The 23,319-nt window shown below is 39.8% G+C and overlaps 1 protein-coding gene across 3 annotated transcripts in view; it reads left to right on the plus strand.

Annotated features, from left to right (window-relative positions):
- The window catches only part of top2b (DNA topoisomerase II beta), a 132,126-nt gene that overhangs the window by 93,287 nt on the left and 15,520 nt on the right, over positions 1–23,319 (plus strand). For all 3 annotated transcript variants that reach the window (XM_061882614.1, XM_061882616.1, XM_061882615.1), the window contains exons 26-31: positions 3,590–3,742; positions 7,518–7,601; positions 7,683–7,877; positions 13,567–13,684; positions 16,600–16,758; positions 19,750–19,960. In XM_061882614.1, coding sequence (XP_061738598.1) covers positions 3,590–3,742; positions 7,518–7,601; positions 7,683–7,877; positions 13,567–13,684; positions 16,600–16,758; positions 19,750–19,960 — 920 coding nt within the window. The remainder of the gene's footprint in view (positions 1–3,589; positions 3,743–7,517; positions 7,602–7,682; positions 7,878–13,566; positions 13,685–16,599; positions 16,759–19,749; positions 19,961–23,319) is intronic.

A 23,319-nucleotide genomic window follows, 5' to 3' on the forward strand; every position in this document is an offset into this window, starting at 1 on the left:
GTGAAATAAGCAGGGGCGTCCATGAAAAAGACGGCGCTTATATGGCAGCATATGTTGTTCCAAAAGCTGTATGTACCTTTCAGCATTAATGGTGCCTTCACAAATGTGTAAGTTACCCATGCCTTGGGCACTAATGCACCCCCATACCATCACAGATGCTGGCTTTTGAACTTTGCGTCGATAACAGTCTGGATGGTTCGCTTCCCCTTTAGTCCGGATCACACAATGTCGAATATTTCCAAAAATAATTTGAAATGTGGACTCGTCCGACCACAGAACACTTTTCCACTTTGCATCAGTCCATCTTAGATGATCTCGGGCCCAGAGAAGCCGGCGGCGTTTCTGGATGTTGTTGATGAATGGCTTTTGCTTTGCATAATAGAGCTTTAACATGCACTTACAGATGTAGCGACGAACTGTGTTTAGTGACAGTGGTTTTCTGAAGTGTTCCTGAGCCCATGTGGTGATATCCTATAGAGATTGATTTGGGTTTTTGGTACAGTGCCGTCTGAGGGATCGAAGGTCACGGTCATTCAATGTTGGTTTCCGGCCATGCCGCTTACGTGGAGCGATTTCTCCAGATTCTCTGAACCTTTTGATGATATTATGGGCCTAAATTTATTGCAATTGCACTTTGAGAATCGTTGTTCTTAAACTGTTTGACTATTGACACAGTTGTGGACAAAGGGGTGTACTTCGCCCCATCCTTTCTTGTGAAAGACTGAGCATTTTTGGGAAGCTGTTTTTATACCCAATCATGGCACCCACCTGTTCCCAATTAGCCTGCACACCTGTGGGATGTTCCAAATAAGTGTTTGATGAGCATTCCTCCACTTTATCAGTATTTATTGCCACCTTTCCCAACTTCTTTGTCACGTGTTGCTGGCATCAAATTCTAAAGTTAATGATTATTTGCAAAAAAAAAAATGTTAATCAGTTTGAACATCAAATATGTTGTCTTTGTAGCATATTCAACTGAATTTGGGTTGAAAAGGATTTGAAAATCATTGTATTCTGTTTATATTTACATCTAACACAGTTTCCCAACTCATATGGAAACGGGGTTTGTGAATACTGTGAACTAACATAATAGCGTGAGAGTCCAGTCCATAGTGGATCTAACATAATAGTGAGAGTCCAGTCCATAGTGGATCTAACATAATAGTGTGAGAGTCCAGTCCATAGTGGATCCAACATAATAGTGAGAGTCCAGTCCATAGTGGATCTAACATAATAGTGAGAGTCCAGTCCATAGTGGATCCAACATAATAGTGTGAGAGTCCAGTCCATAGTGGATCTAACATAATAGTGAGAGTCCAGTCCATAGTGGATCTAACATAATAGTGTGAGAGTCCAGTCCATAGTGGATCCAACATAATAGTGAGAGTCCAGTCCATAGTGGATCTAACATAATAGTGAGAGTCCAGTCCATAGTGGATCCAACATAATAGTGTGAGAGTCCAGTCCATAGTGGATCTAACATAATAGTGAGAGTCCAGTCCATAGTGGATCTAACATAATAGTGAGAGTCCAGTCCATAGTGGATCCAACATAATAATGAGAGTCCAGTCCATAGTGGATCTAACATAATAGTGAGAGTCCAGTCCATAGTGGATCTAACATAATAGTGTGAGAGTCCAGTCCATAGTGCATCTAACATAATAGTGAGAGTCCAGTCCATAGTGGATCTAACATAATAGTGTGAGAGTCCAGTCCATAGTGCATCTAACATAATAGTGAGAGTCCAGTCCATAGTGGATCTAACATAATAGTGTGAGAGTCCAGTCCATAGTGCATCTAACATAATAGTGAGAGTCCAGTCCATAGTGGATCCAACATAATAGTAAGAGTCCAGTCCATCGTGGATCCAACATAATAGTGTGAGAGGCCAGTCAATAGTGGATCCAACATAATAGTGAGAGTCCAGTCCATCGTGGATCTAACATTATATTGTGAAAGTCCATTCCATAGTGGATCTAACATAATAGTGTGAGAGTCCAGTCCATAGTGGATTTAACATAATAATGTGAAAGTCCAGTCCATAGTGGATCTAACATAATAGTGTTAAAGTTCAGTCCATAGTGGATCTAACATAATAGTGAGAGTCCAGTCCATAGTGGATCTAACATAATAGTGAGAGTCCAGTCCATAGTGGATCTAACATAATATTTTGAGAGGCCAGTCCATAGTGGATCTAACATAATAGTGAGAGAGTCCAGTCCATAGTGGATCTAACATAATAATGAGAGAGTCCAGTCCATAGTGGATCTAACATAATAATGAGAGAGTCCAGTCCATAGTGGATCTAACATAATAGTGTGAAAGTCCAGTCCATAGTGGATCTAACATAATAGTGTGAGAGTCCAGTCCATAGTGGATTTAACATTTTAGTGTGAGTCCAGTCCATAGTGGATCTAACATAATAATGTGAAAGTCCAGTCCATAGTGGATCTAACATAATAGTGAGAGTCCAGTCCATAGTGGATCTAACATAATAATGTGAAAGTCCAGTCCATAGTGGATCTAACATAATAGTGAGAGTCCAGTCCATAGTGGATCTAACATAATATTGTGAGAGGCCAGTCCATAGTGGATCTAACATAATAGTGAGAGTCCAGTCCATAGTGGATCTAACATAATAGTGTGAGAGTCCAGTCCATAGTGGATCTAACATAATAGTGAGAGTCCAGTCCATAGTGGATCTAACATAATATTTTGAGAGGCCAGTCCATAATGGATCTAACATAATAGTGAGAGAGTCCAGTCCATAGTGGATCTAACATAATAGTGTGAGTCAAGTCCATAGTGGATCTAACATAATAATGTGAAAGTCCAGTCCATAGTGAATCTAACATAATAGTGTTAAAGTTCAGTCCATAGTGGATCTAACATAATAGTGAGAGTCCAGTCCATAGTGGATCTAACATAATAGTGAGAGTCCAGTCCATAGTGGATCTAACATAATAGTGAGAGTCCAGTCCATAGTGGATCTAACATAATATTGTGGGAGGCCAGTCCATAGTGGATCTAACATAATAATGAAAGAGTCCAGTCCATAGTGGATCTAACATAATAGTGTGAAAGTCCAGTCCATAGTGGATCTAACATAATAGTGTGAAAGTCCAGTCCATAGTGGATCTAACATAATAATGAGAGAGTCCAGTCCATAGTGGATATAACATAATAGTTTGCAAGTCCAGTCCATAGTGGATCCAACATAATAGTGAGAGTCTAGTCCATAGTGGATCTAACATAATAGTGTGAGAGTCCAGTCCATAGTGGATCTAACATAATAATGAGAGAGTCCAGTCCATAGTGGATATAACATAATAGTTTGCAAGTCCAGTCCATAGTGGATCCAACATAATAGTGAGAGTCTAGTCCATAGTGGATCTAACATAATAGTGTGAGAGTCCAGTCCATAGTGGATCTAACATAATAATGAGAGAGTCCAGTCCATAGTGGATCTAACATAAAATGGAGAGTGAAACACTTCTTAGTTGAAGTTGGTCTGATTGTTGACATTACCAACAAACGTTCCTGCAGAGTCCAAATGGATTCTTAGCCGCATGTTTGCTTTTTCTCACAGGCTCAAGAAGATGACAATGACGGAAATGAGAGTGACAGCTCGGAGGACTCTGGTTCTACCGCGGGCCCCAATTTTAACTACATCCTTAACATGTCTCTGTGGTGCTTGACAAAAGAGAAGGTTGAGGAGCTCCTGAAACAAAGGGACCAAAAGGTTTGGTGAATCATAATTATTTCTATTGTCTGCACGTCTATGGTTTTAGGCTGTGTTCACATTTGTACTTGGTATGGACCAAAGTAAAGGATATAAACATATAATCCAGGCTAGCACTGGCATTGCCATCATACCATTGATGCCCGCTTAGTTCACTTCCTTACACAGACATGTTTGGTACGTGTAAGACATGGAATACCAACACAAATCTAGGGACAAACTGTCAGTTTTTGACGAGTGGAATAAGTATTCCATCCTCAAATAAGCAGCAACTTTTCACCCCAGGTCAAAGCACATCTTGTGCCTTCAGTAATTAATCAATCAGTCAATCAATGTTTATTTATATAGCCCTAAATCACAAGTGTCTAAAAGGGCTGCACAAGCCACAACGACATCCACGGATCAGCGCCCACATAAGGGCAAGGAAAAACTCACAACCCGGTGGGACGTCGATGAGAATGACTGTGAGAAACCTTGGAGAGGACCGCAAATGTGGGTAACCACCCACTCTTGGGGAGACCGGATGCAATGGACTGGGTGGGTCTGACATAGTAGTGTAAAAGTCCAGTCCATAGTGGATCTAACATAATAGTGTGAGAGTTCAGTCCATAGTGGATCTAACATAATAGTGTGAGAGTCCAGTCCATAGTGGATCTAACATAATAGTGTGAGAGTTCAGTCCATAGTGGATCTAACATAATAGTGTGAGAGTCCAGTCCATAGTGGATCTAACATAATAGTGTGAGAGTCCAGTCCATAGTGGATCTAACATAATAGTGTGAGAGTCCAGTCCATAGTGGATCTAACATAATAGTGTGAGAGTCCAGTCCATAGTTCATCTAACATAATAGTGTGAGAGTCCAGTCCATGGTGGATGTAACATAATAGTGTGAGAGTCCAGTCCATAGTGGATCTAACATAATAGTGTGAGAGTCCAGTCCATAGTGGATCTAACATATTAGTGTGAGAGTCTAGTCCATAGTTGATCCAACATAATAGTGAGAGTCCAGTCCATAGTGGATCTAACATAATAGTGTGAGAGTCCAGTCCATAGTGGATCTAACATAATAGTGTGAGAGTCCAGTCCATAGTGGATCTAACATAATAGTGTGAGAGTCCAGTCCATAGTGGATCTAACATATTAGTGTGAGAGTCCAGTCCATAGTTGATCCAACATAATAGTGAGAGTCCAGTCCATAGTGGATCTAACATATTAGTGTGAGAGTCCAGTCCATAGTTGATCCAACATAATAGTGAGAGTCCAGTCCATAGTGGATCTAACATAATAATGAGAGTCCAGTCCATAGTGGATCCAACATAATAGTGAGAGTCCAGTCCATAGTGGATCTAACATAATAGTGTGAAAGTTCAGTCCATAGTGGATCTAACATAATAGTGTGAGAGTCCAGTCCATAGTGGATCTAACCTAATAGTGTGGGAGTCCAGTCCATAGTGGATCTAACATAATAGTGTGAGAGTCCAGTCCATAGTGGATCTAACATAATAGTGTGAGAGTCCAGTCCATAGTGGATCTAACATAATAGTGTGAGAGTCCAGTCCATAGTGGATCTAACATAATAGTGTGAGAGTCCAGTCCATAATGGATCTAACATATTAGTGTGAGAGTCCAGTCCATAGTGGATCTAACATAATAGTGAGAGTCCAGTCCATAGTGGATCTAACATAATAATGAGAGTCCAGTCCATAGTGGATCTAACATAATAGTGAGAGTCCAGTCCATAGTGGATCTAACATAATAGTGTGAGATTCCAGTCCATAGTGGATCTAACATAATAGTGTGAGAGTTCAGTCCATAGTGGATCTAACATAATAGTGAGAGTCCAGTCCATAGTGGATCTAACATAATAGTGAGAGTCCAGTCCATAGTGGATCTAACATAATAGTGTGAGAGTCCAGTCCATAGTGGATTTAACATAATAGTGAGAGTCCAGTCCATAGTGGATCTAACATAATATTGAGAGAGTCCAGTCCATAGTGGATCTAACATAATAGTGAGAGTCCAGTCCATAGTGGATCTAACATAATAGTGTGAGAGTCCAGTCCATAGTGGATCTAACATAATAGTGACAGTCCAGTCCATAGTGGATCTAACATAATAGTGAGAGTCCAGTCCATAGTGGATCTAACATAATATTGAGAGAGTCCAGTCCATAGTGGATCTAACATAATAGTGTGAGAGTCCAGTCCATAGTGGATCTAACATAATAGTGTGAGAGTCCAGTCCATAGTGGATCTAACATAATAGTGTGAGAGTCCAGTCCATAATGGATCTAACATAATAGCGTGAGAGTCCAGTCCATAGTGGATCTAACATAATAGTGTGAGAGTCCAGTCCATAGTGGATCTAACATAATAGTGTGAGAGTCCAGTCCATAGTGGATCTAACATAATATTGAGAGAGTCCAGTCCATAGTGGATCTAACATAATAGTGAGAGTCCAGTCCATAGTGGATCTAACATAATAGTGTGAGAGTCCAGTCCATAGTGGATTTAACATAATAGTGAGAGTCCAGTCCATAGTGGATCTAACATAATATTGAGAGAGTCCAGTCCATAGTGGATCTAACATAATAGTGAGAGTCCAGTCCATAGTGGATCTAACATAATAGTGTGAGAGTCCAGTCCATAGTGGATCTAACATAATAGTGACAGTCCAGTCCATAGTGGATCTAACATAATAGTGAGAGTCCAGTCCATAGTGGATCTAACATAATATTGAGAGAGTCCAGTCCATAGTGGATCTAACATAATAGTGTGAGAGTCCAGTCCATAGTGGATCTAACATAATAGTGTGAGAGTCCAGTCCATAGTGGATCTAACATAATAGTGTGAGAGTCCAGTCCATAATGGATCTAACATAATAGCGTGAGAGTCCAGTCCATAGTGGATCTAACATAATAGTGTGAGAGTCCAGTCCATAGTGGATCTAACATAATAGTGACAGTCCAGTCCATAGTGGATCTAACATAATAGTGAGAGTCCAGTCCATAGTGGATCTAACATAATATTGAGAGAGTCCAGTCCATAGTGGATCTAACATAATAGTGAGAGTCCAGTCCGTAGTGGATCTAACATAATAGTGAGAGTCCAGTCCGTAGTGGATCTAACATAATAGTGAGAGTCCAGTCCATAGTGGATCTAACATAATAGTGAGAGTCCAGTCCATAGTGGATCTAACATAATAGTGAGAGTCCAGTCCATAGTGGACGGGTCATCAGCACAGAGATGTCCCCAACCAGTGCACAGGCGAGCGGTCCACCCCGGGTCCCGACTCTGGACAGCCAACACTTCATCCACAAGGGAGAGGGGGGCAGAGTAGAAAAGAAAAGAAAAGAAACAGCAGATCAACTGGTCTAAAAAGGGGGTCTATTTAAAGGCTAGAGTATACAAATGAGTTTTAAAATGGGACTTAAATGCTTCTACTGAGGGCGCATCTCTAACTGTTACCGGGAGAGCATTCCAGAGTACTGGAGCCCCAATATAAAAGTTCTATAGCCCCCAGACTTTTTTGGGGGTCTCCGGAAATCACTAATAAGCCGGAGTTCTTTGAACGCAGATTTCTTGTGCACCAAATAAGAGTTCACTTGCTAGTGGACCAAGACAGATTGCACACCAATGTTGGGATGATGGCAGCCACACTTTGAGCAAAGGAACAATCTCAGAGTACTTGCACCACAGGTGTCCAGCGTGAGCCCAGTTTGAATCGCACGAGACACCCTTCATGTTCACCTGTTAATATTGTATCTGTGTGCAGACAGTGGAGCTGCAAAATCTCCAGAAGAAATCCTCAGAAGACCTGTGGAAGGAGGACTTGGCAGTGTTCATTGAAGAGTTAGATGTAGGTGTTTACAATCAACATGCGCGCTAACGCAAACACTTTGTTGCCATTTTTACTGGATTTCATTTGCTTTGGCTTCAGAAACATGAGGCAGTGGAGCGGGAAGAGCAGAGCTTGGGGAAAGTTGTCAAACTAGTCAAAGGCAAAGTGGGGAAGCCCAAGGCCAAGAAGCTGAATCTGGAGGAGACAATGCCATCACCATTTGGCCGCAGGGTGGATCCGCCTTCTCAGCCACTCAAATCGGACTCGACCAAGAAAGTCCCCAAAAAGAAAAAGGTAACGCACGTCATCACGCAGTGTTGCAATTAGGGATGTCCGATCAAGGCTTTCTTGCCGATACCCGATATTGTCCAACTCTTAATTACAGATACCGATATCAACCGTTACCAATATATACAGTGGTGGAATGAACACATTATTATGCCCAATTTTGTTGTGATGCCTCGCTGGATGCATTAAACCAGGGGTGCCCATTACGTCGATTGCGAGCTACCAGTCGATCTCGAGCCAGGCTTTAAAAAAAAATAGACCTAAAAATTAGTGATCATCAATCTTCAAGACGTCACTTAAATGACATTCACGGTACCGGAGGGTCTTGTGAGATGACGCTGGCTGATGCAAGATCATTATTATTAAAATATGACCGAGAGGAAGGCGAGAAACACTTTTCATTTCAACAGACTCTCGCGCCGTACCTTCCGTCAAAACTCTAAAGGCCGACTGCACATTTCCTATCTTCACAATAAAAGCCCTGCTTCTTGCTGCCTGCGCTAACTAAATACAGAGTCTCGGAAAACTGGCGTGCACAAGCGATCCCTCAGAAAGCTGGCGTGCACATCACTTGTGCACGCCAGCTTTCCGAGACTCTTATTTTGTTAGCGCAGGCAGCATGAAGCAGGGCTTTTATTGTGAAGATAGGAAATGTGCAGTCGGCCTTTAGAGTTTTGACGGAAGGGACGGCGCGAAAGTCTGTTGAAATAAAAAGTGTTTCTCGCCTTCCTCTCTGTCATTTTTTCATAATAATGAACTGGCAGCAGCCAGCGTCATCTCACAAGACCCTCGGGTGCCGTGAATGTCAATCAAGCAAGCTACGGAATTTGCCGCCAATGTTTTTCTTGTAAAGTGTATGGAAGCTGGATGAATTAGATGCCAAAAACCAACCACTTTCATGTGGTATTGTACAGAAAGGACAACTTTTTTTCTCCTCCATTCGAAAATGTGGGCGTTATCATCATTACTGTCTGATTCCAATCAATGCTAGTCATCAGAATCAGGTAATACACCAACTTATATTCTTGTCTTCGTGAAAGAAATACATCTATATGTGTTACACATGCTTGTATTATCATTAAACACATTTAACTTGTTTACAAAAGTGTCTCTTTCATAAATAAATAAATATAAATTATATATATATAAATGAGGTAGATCCCCTCGAGTTGGTCAATTGAAAAGTAGCTCGCCTGCAGAAAAAGTGTGGGCACCCCTGCATTAAACAATGTAACAAGGTTTTCCAAAATAAATCAACTCACGTTATGGAAAAAAATGCCAACATGGCACTGCCATATTTATTATTGAAGTCACAAAGTGCATACTTTTTTTTAACATGCCTCAAAACAGCGGCTTGGAATGTGGGACATGCTCTCCCTGCAATAATCCTGATACCCACTACAACTATGGGAAATATTATACTTTGACTTTCACAAAGTGCATTTTTTTTTAAACACGACTCAAAACAACAGTTACAAAAACAATGAAGGCACACAGCTTCAGTCCAGAGCAGGGGTCGGGAACCTTTTTAGCTGAGAGAGCCAAGAATCCAAATATTTTAAAATGTATTTCCGTAAGAGCCATATCATTTTTTTTTTTCAACACTGAACACAACTAAACGCGTGCATTTTTAAGTAAGACCAACATTTCTGGAGTATAATAGCTCTCGTATTCTTTGTAATAACGTTGATATTCTGAAGCTAACTGTGGAGGGGCGTGGCCTGCGGGCCTGCAGCGAAGCAGGGTGTGCCAGTACCGGCCTTGAAATCAGCGACAGGTGTGTAGATTGCCCACCTGGGCCTTGTTATCTAATCACCTGTTGCTCTATTATTAGCAGCAGCTGGGAGGAGAGACAGGGTTGGAGCTGGAGCCAGAGCGCAAGCGAGAACAAAAGAGAAAAAGATAATTGCTGGAAAGCAACTGAGAGACTTATTGAAAAAAATATATATATCGTAACCCTGAAACAGGCCTTAATGTCGGTGCTTGGTGGTCTGAAGAACCCCCAGGAGGGCAAGCCCTAAAAAAACCAATAATAAATAAATCATGCAATTTCTTGAACAAGTGCGGTAAAAAAAAAAAGGATGGATGGATTCAAATGCATGAGCATGTTTAATATTTTGAACGTTATTTTTAACACTTTGATTACAAGTGGAATTAGTCATTACTTATTGTGTTAAGCAGTGTTAGCTCAGTTTTATCTGAGAACCAGATGCAGTCATCAAAAGAGCCACATCTGGCTCTAGAGCCATAGGTTCCCTTCCCCTGGTCCAGAGTATACTATAAACTGGGCTCAACCTGCCCTGTTCTTAACGTCTTCGTATGAGTAACAAAAATGTGCAAATAAAAACAATAAAGGTACAAAAATAAAAAAACTGCTTCAGTCTAGGCTAGTAGTTAACACAGCCATCTTTTAAAGTGCATGAACATTAATAAAACTGCTTCAGTCTATACTAGTAGAAAACACAGCCATCCTTTGAAGGGGAACATTATAACAAATTAAAAAGGGTTAAAAACAATAAAAATCAGTTCCCAGTGGCTTGTTGTTTTTTTCAAAATTTTACCGGTCTCGGAATATCCCTAAATAAAGCTTTAAAGTGCCTTATTTTCATTATCTTCGAAACCATTATCCATTTCCCTGTGACGTCACACAGCGCTGCCAATGTAAACAAACAATGGGAATACCACAGCAAGATATAGCGACATTAGATCGGATTCAAACTCGGATTTCAGCGACTTAAGCGATTCAACAGATTACGCATGTATTGAAACAGATGGTTGGAGTATGAAAGTATTGAAGAAGAAACTGAAGTTATTGAGCGAATAGCTATTCATAGCCATAGCATGGCCGAATAGCTGCGTTAGCATCGCCGGTAAAATGTGCGGACCAAACGATCAGGACTTTCGCATCTTGTGACACTGGAGCAACTTAAATCCGTCGATTGGTAAGTGTTTGTTTCGCATTAAATGTGGGTGGAAGGAAACGTAATATAGTTGCAAATACATCTACAGGTTATCCATACATCTCTGTGCCATGTCTGCCTTAGCATCGCCGGTAAAATGTGGAGACACTCCAGCACATTCAACGGGGGTCTGGCGGCAGACACTTTGGCATCTTCGGGCCAGTGGTGCAACTTGAATCCCTCCCTGTTAGTGTTGTTACACCCTCCGACAACACACCGACGAGGCATGATGTCTCCAAGGTTCCAAAAAATAGTCAAAAAAACAGAAAATAACAGAGCTGAGACCCGGTGTTTGTAATGTGTTGAAAATGAAAATGGCGGGTGTGTTACCTCGGTGACGTCACATTCTGACGTCATCGCCTCCAGCGCGATAAACAGAAAGGCGTTTAATTCGCCAAAATTCACCCATTTAGAGTTCGTAAATCGGTTAAAGATAATATATGGTCTTTTTTCTGCACCATCAAGGTATATATTGACGCTTACATAGGTCTGCTGATAATGTTCCCCTTTAAAGTGCATGTGGAAAAAAGACACAAAACATAAATAAAACAGCTTCACTCAGTCCAGACTATTAGTCTATTTATTTGTGCAACAGATGAAGCTGAAAGAGTGGGCTAATTCTTTTTCTCCTTCTCATCACATGCGAGAGGTAATAATAATAATAATAATAATGGATTAGATTTATATCGCGCTTTCCTATTACCAGATGCTCAAAGCGCTCACAGAGAAGTGGGAACCTATCATTCATTCACACCTTGTGGTGGTAAGCTACATCTGTAGCCACAGCTGCCCTGGGGTAGACTGACGACGGCCCCTCCGACCACCACCTATCATTCATTCACCAGTGTGAGTGGCACCGGGGGCAAGGGTGAAGTGTCCTGCCCAAGGACACAACGACAGCGATTTGGATGTCAATAGGTGGGAAGCGAACCTGCAACCCTGAGGTTTCTCGCACGGCCGCTCTACCCACTACGCCATGCCGCCCAAAGTTACATTTTTCTGAATGAAAACAAGCATCTGCAAGTGGTTCTGGGTATTTGTTCTGTTGTGCTTACGTTGTGTTACGGTGCGAATGTTCTCCCGAAATGTGTATGTCATTCTTGTTTGGTGCGGGTTTACAGTGTTGGCGTTGTTTATACGGCCACCCTCAGTGTGACCTGTATGGCTGTTGACCAAGTATGCCTTGCATTCACTTGTGTGTGTGAAAAGCCGTGGATATTATGTGACTTGGCCGGCACGCAAAGGCAGCGCCTTTAAGGTTTAATTGGCGCTCTGTACTTCTCCCTACGTCCTAGTACACAGCGGTGTTTTAAAGAGTCATACATTTTACTTTTTGAAACCGATACCGATTATTTCCAATATTACATTTTAAAGCATTTATCGGCCAATAATAACGGCGGTCCGATCTTATCGGACATTTCTATTGATTACCATTAAAGCAGGAGTAAGATGACTAATTCAGTGTTAATATTTCACTGAGCCCCTTTGTAGTGGAAAAGTTGGGCCCCGAGGTCAAAAAAGTTAAAGGGGAACATTATCAGCAGACCTATGCAAGCGTCAATATATAACTTGATGTTGCAGAAAAAAGACCATGTATTTTTTTAACCGATTTCCGAACTCTAAACGGGTGAATTTTGGCAAATTAAACACCTTTCTGTTTATCGCTCTTTTAGCGACGACGTCAGAACGTGACGTCCCCGAGGTAACACACCCGCCATATTCATTTTCACATTACAAACTCCGGCTCTAAGCTCTGTTATTTTCCGTTTTTTCGACTATTTTTTGGAACCTTGGAGACATCATGCCTTGTCGGCGTGTTGTCGGAGGGCGTAACAACACTAACAGGGAGGGATTCAAGTTGCACCACTGGCAAGAAATCTCCCGCCAGACCCCCATTGAATATACCAAAGTGTCTTCACATTTTACCGGCGATGCTAAGACAGACATGGCACAGAGATGTATGGATAACCTGCAGATGCATTTGCAACAATTAAGTCAACGAAATCACAAAGGTGAGTTTTGTTGATGTTGTTGACTTTTGTGCTAATCAGACATATTTGGTCACGGCATAACTGCCAGCTAATCGATGCTAACATGCTATTTACGCTAGCTGTATGTACATTTGAAACTAGATACCCACATTTAATGCGAAACAAACACTTACCAATCGACGGATTTAAGTTGCTCCAGTGTCACAAGATGCAAAAGTCCTGATCGTTTGGTCCGCACATTTTACCGGCGATGCTAATAAGGCCGCCATGCTATGGGCCACTTCATTAGCATCAGTAGCTATTCCCTCAATAACTTCAATTTTTTCTTCACTTTCGTTTTCGCTATCTGCCTCCACACTCCGACCATCTGTTTCAATACATGCGTAATCTGTTGAATCGCTTAAGCCGCTGAAATCCGAGTCTGAATCCGAGCTAATGTCGCTATATCTTGCTGTGGTAACCGCCATGTTGTTTGTATTGGCAGCCCTGTATGACGTCACAGGGAAATGGACAGTGGTTTCGAAGATAGCGAAAATAGGGCACTTTAAAGCTTTATTTAGGGATATTCCGGGACCGGTAAAATTTTGAAAAAAACTTCAAAAAATACAACAAGCCACTGGGAACTGATTTTTATTGTTTTTAACCCTTTTGAAATTGGGATAATGTTCCCCTTTAAGAAATTCGACAGTAAATAAGGTAAAAATGCTTATGAGAAACACAGCCAACCAGCTGTTTTCTTCTCAGGTTGACACCGACCCAGCTCTGAAGTTGGAGGGTGACGATGATGGAGACGCAGCAGCAGGTGAAACTCCTGCAATCAAACCAAAGACTCCACGTGTGAAGAAGGAGAAGAAAGAACCAGGTCAGTTTTTTTTGATTGATTGAAACTTTTATTAGTAGATTGCACAGTACAGTACATATTCCGTACAATTGACCACTAAATGGTAACACCCCAATAAGTTTTCAAACTTGTTTAAGACGGAGTCCACGTTAATCAATTCATGGCTTTACTTGTGGCGTCCATTATTATAATATATTTTTACCTGATCACATTAGTGACCATTTTTTTACAAAAAGTTGTTTTTATATCAACAGAACAAAATGATTATTTAGAGCAGGGGTCACCAACCTTTTTGAAACCAAGAGCTACTTCTTGGGTACTGATTAATGCGAAGGGCTACCAGTTTGATACACACTTAAATAAATTGCCAGAAATAGCCAATTTGCTCAATTTACCTTTAATAAATAAATCTAGATACCGTATTTCCTTGAATTGCCGCCGGGGCGCTAATTAATTTAAAACCTCTTCTCACTCCTGCGCTTACCAAAGGAATGCAGTAAAAGTAAGCATGCGCTAATTATTTTACAACCTCTTCTCACTCCGGCACTTACTAAAGGCATGCAGTAAAAATTTGAGTGTGATGTAAGCTTGGACCTTAAATCCTACTGAATAGCTCTTAATATTCATCCCTTTATGCGATTTCAAATTACCGGTGTTGAACTCGGCCTCCTCCATTTTGAAAATGATGACAGGGGAAGTGTCACCCGTGACGTCACGAGTTTGAGCAGGCGGTAATACTAAGCATGCGCTAATTATTTTGGGAAGCGGGTTTTACCCGGCAGTAATTCAAGGCAGGCGCATACTATATGCCCTGCGGCAATTCAAGGAAATACGGTATATAAAAATAGGTCATTCCGTCGTACATTTTTTTTCCTTTTACAGAAGGTTTTTTGTAGAGAATAAATGATGAAAAAAACACTTAATTGAACGTTTTAAAAGAGGAGAAAACAGGAAAAAAATTAAAATTTAATTTTGAAACATAGTTTATCTTCAATTTTGACTCTTTAAAATTCAAAATTCAACCGAAAAAAATGAAGAAAAAAAACTAGCTAATTCAAATCTTTTTGAAAAAATTACAAAAAAGAATTTATGGAACATCATTAGTAATTTTTCCTGATTAAGATTAATTTTAGAATTTTGATGACATGTTCTAAATAGGTCAAAATCCACTTTGAAATAAGATTTAAATTTGATTCTACATATTTTCTAGATTTGCCAGAATCATTTTTTGGAATTTTAATCATAAGTTTGAAGAAATTCTCACAAATATTCTTTGTCAAAAAAACAGAAGCTAAAATGAAGAATTAAATTAAAATGTATTTATTATTCTTTACAATAAAAAAAAAAAACTTGAACATTGATTTAAATTGTCAGGAAAGAAGAGTAAGGAATTTAAAAGGTAAAAAGGTATATGTGTTTAAAAATCCTAAAATCATTTCTAAGGTTGTATTTTTTCTCTAAAATTGTCTTTCTGAAAGTTATGACAAGCAAAGTAAACAATGAAATTAATTTATTTAAACAAGTGAAGATCAAGTCTTTAAAATATTTTCTTGGATTTTCAAATTCTATTTGAGTTTTGTCTCTCTTAGAATTAAAAATGTCGAGTAAAGCGAGACCAGTTTGCTAGTAAATAAATAAAATTAAATAAATAGAGGCAGCTCACTGGTAAGTGCTGCGACTCATCTGGTCCTTACAGGCGACCTGGTGCCCACGGGCAACGCGTTGGTGACCCCTGATTTCGATAGTGCCAACTGGCAAGAGAAATGACCCCACATTAAGCAGGTAAAGAACCATGCTCCTCATAATACTGACGATAATAGTAATACAATTAATGATTGGGTCGAGATAGAGAGAACAGGATACGCGGTCCTTTGTTTATTTGTTTGTTTCCAGATCTGACCGCTATAAACACATTTCCGTGAAGTAGATTTACTCTTAATTAATTAAAAATGTTATAGTTAGAGCAGGGTGCCCATTACGTGGTGGGCGAGCTAGCGGTCGATGGTGGAGGGTGTGTCAGTCCATTGCCAGCCAGACATAAAAAAAAAAATCGACCTAAAAATTAGTGATCATCAGTCTTAGCTATGACGCCACTTGATTGACATTCACGGCACCCGAGGGTCTCGTGAGATGACGCTGGCTGCTGAATGACCAACAGGAAGGCTGTGGAAGGCTCTCACTGACCACCTGAGGGCACCACAGACTGTGGATGCTTTTAAAAAAGGTTTAAAACCCTTCTTTTTAAAAAAGCATTTATTTATTTTTAGATATATGCATACTAGTTCTAGCTATTAGGCAGTTTCGAGTTTTTATTTTTATTTATTTTCATTATCTTTTTTTTTGTGTGAATTAGTGAATTATATTTATATAGCGCTTTTCTCAAGTGACTCAAAGCGCTTTACATAGTGACACCCTATATCTAAGTTACATTTAAACCAGTGTGGGTGGCACTGTGAGCAGGTGGGTAAAGTGTCTTGCCCAAGGACACAACGGCAGTAACTAGGATGGCACAAGCGGGAATCGAACCTGCAACCCTCAAGTTGCTGGGACGGCCACTCTGCCAACCGAGCTATGCCGCCCTTTTTCTTTTTAATACACTGTAGCACTTTGAGGTTGTTTGCTCAATGTAAAGTGTTTTTACAAATAAAGTGTATTATTATTATTATTATTATTATTTTATTTCAACCTGCTGTCAAAACTCTAAAGACCCACCGCAAAGTTCCTGCCTTCCCAATAAAAGCGCCGCTTTATCCTGCCTGCGTCTGACAAAATAAGAGTCTCAGAAAGCTAGACAAACTAACCGTCCATCAAATAACATTTAAGCAATTTCAGGCAGTCCCTTTTAAAGTCAATGACATATTTTAATCTCTGTTTTGCAATGTGATCATCCACGTGGTTTTGTTGTTTCCATTTTGTTCCTTTGTGTGTTAATACAGGAGCACCCAGAGTAAGAAAAACTCCGGTGCCCAAAGGCACGCCTGTCAAGAAGGTGAAAAAAAGAAACCCATGGTCTGATGTTGAGTCCAACTCAGATAGTGATCTGGAGAACAGTCCACTTGTCATTCCCCGGGAGACCAAGTCTCAGAGGGCATCAGGTATGGTTGGCCAGTCAAATATCTCTTATGAATCTCAAACCTTTGATTCCAGCTGTTTCCATGATTTGTGGGAGGAAAATAGGAGATTTTAAAAATAGCATCTCAGATTAGAATCCAGATTTATTCTCTTTTAGTTGTCTGTGCATTTGGGTTCTTCTAGCAATGTTACCATAGCAGCCACTTTACAATTTGGACTCAACTATAAAGAACATTTACTGAAATTAAATGTCAACGTTTGCTCTACTGTTATACCTTCCGAGATACCTAATTTCACTAATTATTTTACTTACTGGCAGATGACAACACAAGTATTTTAAAGGGTCCTTTTACCTTGAACATTGTGCTTTTATTAAACATAAGACATGGTTTTGACACATTTTTATATTGACTTTGTGGAGTCTTTCCAATGCATTTGTAGCACCTGTAGGATCACTCTATATATGAGAGTGACAGGTTCTTTGTAGATAAAGGTGGATACCTGATATGTACCTAATGGATGGATATTTTAAAAATACCAACATTATTCATTAAGATAACATATTTTTAAATAATATTCTATTTGACTCCAAGGGGAGTTTTAGGTAAAAGCGAAGGATATCCAATACTACTCCCAAAATACCTAGAGATGTCCGATAATATCGGACTGCCGATATTATCTGCCGATAAATGCTTTGAAATATCCATCCATCCATCCATCTTCTTCCGCTTATCCGAGGTCGGGTCGCGGGGGCAGCAGCCTAAGCAGGGAAGCCCAGACTTCCCTCTCCCCAGCCACTTCGTCTAGCTCTTCCCGGGGGATCCCGAGGCGTTCCCAGGCCAGCCGGGAGACATAGTCTTCCCAACGTGTCCTGGGTCTTCCCCGTGGCCTCCTACCGGTTGGACATGCCCTTAACACCTCCCTCGGGAGGCGTTCGGGTGGCATCCTGACCAGATGCCCGAACCACCTCATCTGGCTCCTCTCGATGTGGAGGAGCAGCGGCTTTACTTTGAGTTCCTCCCGGATGGCAGAGCTTCTCACCCTATCTCTAAGGGAGAGCCTCAAACTCATTTCGGCCGCTTGTACCCGTGATCTTATCCTTTCGGTCATGACCCAAAGCTCATGACCATAGGTGAGGATGGGAACGTAGATCGACCGGTAAATTGAGAGCTTTGCCTTCCGGCTCAGCTCCTTCTTCACCACAACGGATCGGTACAACGTCCGCATTACTGAAGACGCCGCACCGATCCGCCTGTCGATCTCACGATCCACTCTTCCCCCACTCGTGAACAAGACTCCTAGGTACTTGAACTCCTCCACTTGGGGAAGGGTCTCCTCCCCAGCTCCCCGCTTTGAAATATAATATCGGAAATGATCGGTATCAGTTTCAAAAAGTTAAAGGTATTTCTTTTTAAAACGCCGCTGTACGGAATGGTACACGGACGTAGGGAGAAGTACAGAGCAGTTGCGCCTCCCAGTCATACTTGCCAACCCTCCCGAATTTCCCGGGAGACACCCCTAAATTTCAGTGCCCCTCACGAAAATCTCCTGGGGCAACCATTCTCCCGATTTCCTCCCAGACAACAATATTGGGGACGTGCCTTTACTGCCTTTTGCGTGCCAGCCAAATCACATAATATCTACGACTTTTCACACACACACACAAGTGAATGCAAGGCATGCTTGGCCAACAGCCATACAGGTCACACTGAGGGTGGCCATATAAACAACTTTAACAGTTACAAATGTGTGAACCCACACTAAACAAGAATGACAAACACATTTCGGGAGATAATCCGCACCGTAACACAACAAATACCCAGAACCCCGTGCAGCACTAACTCTTCCGGGGACGCTACATTATACACCCCCGCTAACCCCTACCCAAACCCCGCCATCCCCAACCCCGCCCACCTCAACCTCCTCATGCTCTCTCAGGCAGAGCATGTCCCAAATTCCAAGCAGCTGTTTTGAGGCACGTTAAAAAAATAATGCACTGGGTGACTTCACTAATAAATATGGCAGTGCCAACATGGCACTTGAGTTGATATCTTTTTGGAAAACCTTGCTACATTGTTTAATGCATCCAGTGGGGCATCACAAAAAAATTAGGCATAATAATGTGTTCATTCCACCACCGTATCTATCGGTATCGGTTACTATCGGAATCGGTAATTAAGAGTTGGACAATATTGGAATATCGGATATCGGCAAAAATGCCATGATCGGACATCTTTCACACACACACACAAGTGAATGCAAGGCATACTTGGCCAACAGCCATACAGGTCACACTGAGGGTGGCCATATAAACAACTTTAGCAGTTACAAATGTGTGAACCCACACTAAACAAGAATGACAAACACATATCGGGAGATCATCCGCACCGTAACACGACATAAACACAACAAATACCCAGGAACCCTTGCAGCACTAACTCTTCCGGGGAGGCTACAATATACACCCCCCGCTACCCCCTACCCAAACCCCGCCCACCTCAACCTCCTCATGCTCTCTCAGGGAGAGCATGTCCCAAATTCCAAGCAGCTGTTTTGAGGCATGTTAAAAAGATAATGCACTTTGTGACTTCAATAATAAACATGGCACTTAAGTTGATATATTTTTGGAAAACCTTGTTACATTGTTTAATGCATCCAGCGGGGCATCACAACAAAATTAGGCATAATAATGTGTTCATTCCACCACCGTATTTATCGGTATCGGTTGCTATCGGAATCGGTAATTAAGAGTTGGACAATATTGGAATATCGGATATCGGCAAAAATGCCATGATCGGACACCACTTCTAAATCACAACAATATCGATGGAGTATCAGTATTGTAGATGTAGTTGTTGTGGTAGTAGACGTAGACCACTGTTTAAAAGTAATGTTAAAATGTAATACGACGTCACAACTCTAATAATCTAGACAGGTATTATGTCATCAATGCACACCACTTCTAAACCACAACAATAATTATTGACTTTGCTCCGTGTTCTGCTCTCCTTTAGCGTCCAAGCCAAAATACACATTTGACTTCTCCGAGGAGGAAGATGAGGGCGAGGAAAATGGAGACGACGACAACGATGACGCGGCCTTTTCTCCCGCAAGGGCGTCGAAAGATGAATCGGCTGCGGGTGAAACCAAGGAAAGCTACAGTGACCAGAATGAGGATTCTGATGGCAACAAAGACTCTTACACTGCCCCCAAGCAGAAGACAAAGTAAGACATTGATGCAGTTCATACAATTTCATGGATTTGACTTTTCTAACTGATCGCGATCGACTTTATTCAAAAAGTTGTAAATAGCATTCAATACCCGAAATGTAATGGTTTGCAACAATAGCAGCGAAGTAGGGCTGGGCAATATGGCCTTTTTTTAATATCTGGATATTTTTAGGTTATGTCACGATACACCATATATATCTCCATATTTTGCCCTAGCCTTGAATGAACACTTGATGCATATAATCACAGCAGTATGATGATTCTATGTGTCTTCATACTGCATTAATATATGCTACTTTTAAACTTTCATGCAGAGAGGGAAATCACAACTAAGTCCATTTTATGAAACAGTTATTGGCACAGTGGCACAAACATTCATGTCATTTCAAAACAGAACGTGCAAGATTGTCAGAGACATTTTAAAACAAGCTATTAGTGCACTTTTGTGCATGATGTCACTAAGATGACATATCAAAACAACACTAAGTTAAAGTGCACTTTTTGTACACAACACCACTACAATAGTTTAAAATAAACAAAGTGCACTTTTGTGCATGATGTCACTAAGATGACATATCAAAACAACACTCAATTAAAGTTCACTTTTTGTACACAACACCACTACAATAGTTTAAAACAAACAAAGTGCACTTTTGTGCATGATGTCACTAAGATGACATATCAAAACAACACTAAGTTAAAGTGCACTTTTTGTACAGAACACCACTACAATAGTTTAAAATAAACAAAGTGCACTTTTGTGCATGATGTCACTAAGATGACATATCAAAACAACACTAAGTTAAAGTGCACTTTTTGTACAGAACACCACTACAATAGTTTAAAATAAACAAAGTGCCCTTTTGTGCATGATGTCACTAAGATGACATATCAAAATAACACTCAAAGTTCACTTTTTGTACAGAATGCCACTACAATAGTTTAAAACAAATAAAGTGCACTTTTGTGCATGATGTCACTAAGATGACATATCAAAACAACACTCAATTAAAGTTAACTTTTTGTACAGAATGCCACTACAATAGTTTAAAACAAATAAAGTGCACTTTTGTGCATGATGTCACTAAGATGACATATCAAAACAACACAATTAAAGTTCACTTTTTGTACAGAATGCCACTACAATTGTTTAAAACAAATAAAGTGCACTTTTGTGCATGATGTCACTAAGATGACATCTCAAAACAACACTAAGTTAAAGTGCACTTTTTGTACAGAACACCACTACAATAGTTTAAAATAAACAAAGTGCACTTTTGTGCATGATGTCACTAAGATGACATATCAAAACAACACTCAATTAAAGTTCACTTTTTGTACAGAATGGCACTACAATAGTTTAAAACAAATAAAGTGCACTTTTGTGCATGATGTCACTAAGATGACATATCAAAACAACACTCAGTTAAAGTGCACTTTTTGTACAGAATGCCACTACAATAGTTTAAAACAAGTAAAGTACACTTTTGTGCATGATGTCACTAAGATGACATATCAAAACAACACTCAATTAAAGTTCACTTTTTGTACAGAATGCCACTACAATAGTTTAAAACAAATAAAGTGCACTTTTGTGCATGATGTCACTAAGATGACATATCAAAACAACACTCAATTAAAGTGCACTTTTTGTACAGAATGCCACTACAATAGTTTAAAACAAATAAAGTGCACTTTTGTGCATGATGTCACTAAGATGACATATCAAAACAACACTCAATTAAAGTGCACTTTTTGTACAAAACGTCACTACAATAGTTTGAAACAAATAAAGTGCACTTTTGTGCATGATGTCACTAAGATGACATATCAAAACAACACTCAATTAAAGTGCACTTTTTGTACAGAATGCCACTACAATAGTTTAAAATAAACAAAGTGCACTTTTGTGCATGATGTCACTAAGATGACATATCAAAACAACACTAAGTTAAAGTGCACTTTTTGTACAGAATGCCACTACAATAGTTTAAAATAAACAAAGTGCCCTTTTGTGCATGATGTCACTACGATGACATATCAAAACAACACTCAATTAAAGTGCACTTTTTGTACAAAACGTCACTACAATAGTTTAAAATAAACAAAGTGCACTTTTGTGCATGATGTCACTAAGATGACATATCAAAACAACACTCAGTTAAAGTGCACTTTTTGTACTGAATGCCACTACAATAGTTTAAAATAAACAAAGTGCACTTTTGTGCATGATGTCACTAAGATGACATATCAAAACACTCAATTAAAGTTCACTTTTTGTACAGAATGTCACTACAATAGTTTAAAATAAACAAAGTGCACTTTTGTGCATGATGTCACTGAGATGACATATCAAAACAACACTAAGTTAAAGTGCACTTTTTGTACAGAACACCACTACAATAGTTTAAAATAAACAAAGTGCACTTTTGTGCATGATGTCAGTAAGATGACATATCAAAAAAACACTCAATTAAAGTTCACTTTTTGTACAGATTGCCACTACAATAGTTTAAAACAAATAAAGTGCACTTTTGTGCATGATGTCACTGAGATGACATATCAAAACAACACTCAATTAAAGTGCACTTTTTGTACAGAATGCCACTACAATAGTTTAAAACAAATAAAGTGCACTTTTGTGCATGATGTCACTGAGATGACATATCAAAACAACACTAAGTTAAAGTGCACTTTTTGTACAGAACACCACTACAATAGTTTAAAATAAACAAAGTGCACTTTTGTGCATGATGTCACTAAGATGACATATCAAAACAACACTCAATTAAAGTTCACTTTTTGTACAGAATGCCACTACAATAGTTTAAAACAAATAAAGTGCACTTTTGTGCATGATGTCACTAAGATGACATATCAAAACAACACTCAATTAAAGTTCACTTTTTGTACAGAACACCACTACAATAGTTTAAAATAAACAAAGTGCACTTTTGTGCATGATGTCACTAAGATGACATATCAAAACAACACTGAGTTAAAGTGCACTTTTTGTACAGAACACCACTCCAATAGTTTAAAATAAACAAAGTGCACTTTTGTGCATGATGTCACTAAGATGACATATCAAAACAACACTCAATTAAAGTGCACTTTTTGTACAGAATTCCACTACAATAGTTTAAAATAAATAAAGTGCACTTTTGTGCATGATGTCACTAAGATGACATATCAAAACAACACTCAATTAAAGTGCACTTTTTGTACAGAATGCCACTACAATAGTTTAAAATAAACAAAGTGCACTTTTGTGCATGATGTCACTAAGATGACATATCAAAACAACACTAAGTTAAAGTGCACTTTTTGTACAGAATGCCACTACAATAGTT

The sequence above is a fragment of the Nerophis ophidion genome, linkage group LG21, assembly GCF_033978795.1.
Source record: "Nerophis ophidion isolate RoL-2023_Sa linkage group LG21, RoL_Noph_v1.0, whole genome shotgun sequence".
Lineage (NCBI taxonomy): Eukaryota > Metazoa > Chordata > Actinopteri > Syngnathiformes > Syngnathidae > Nerophis > Nerophis ophidion.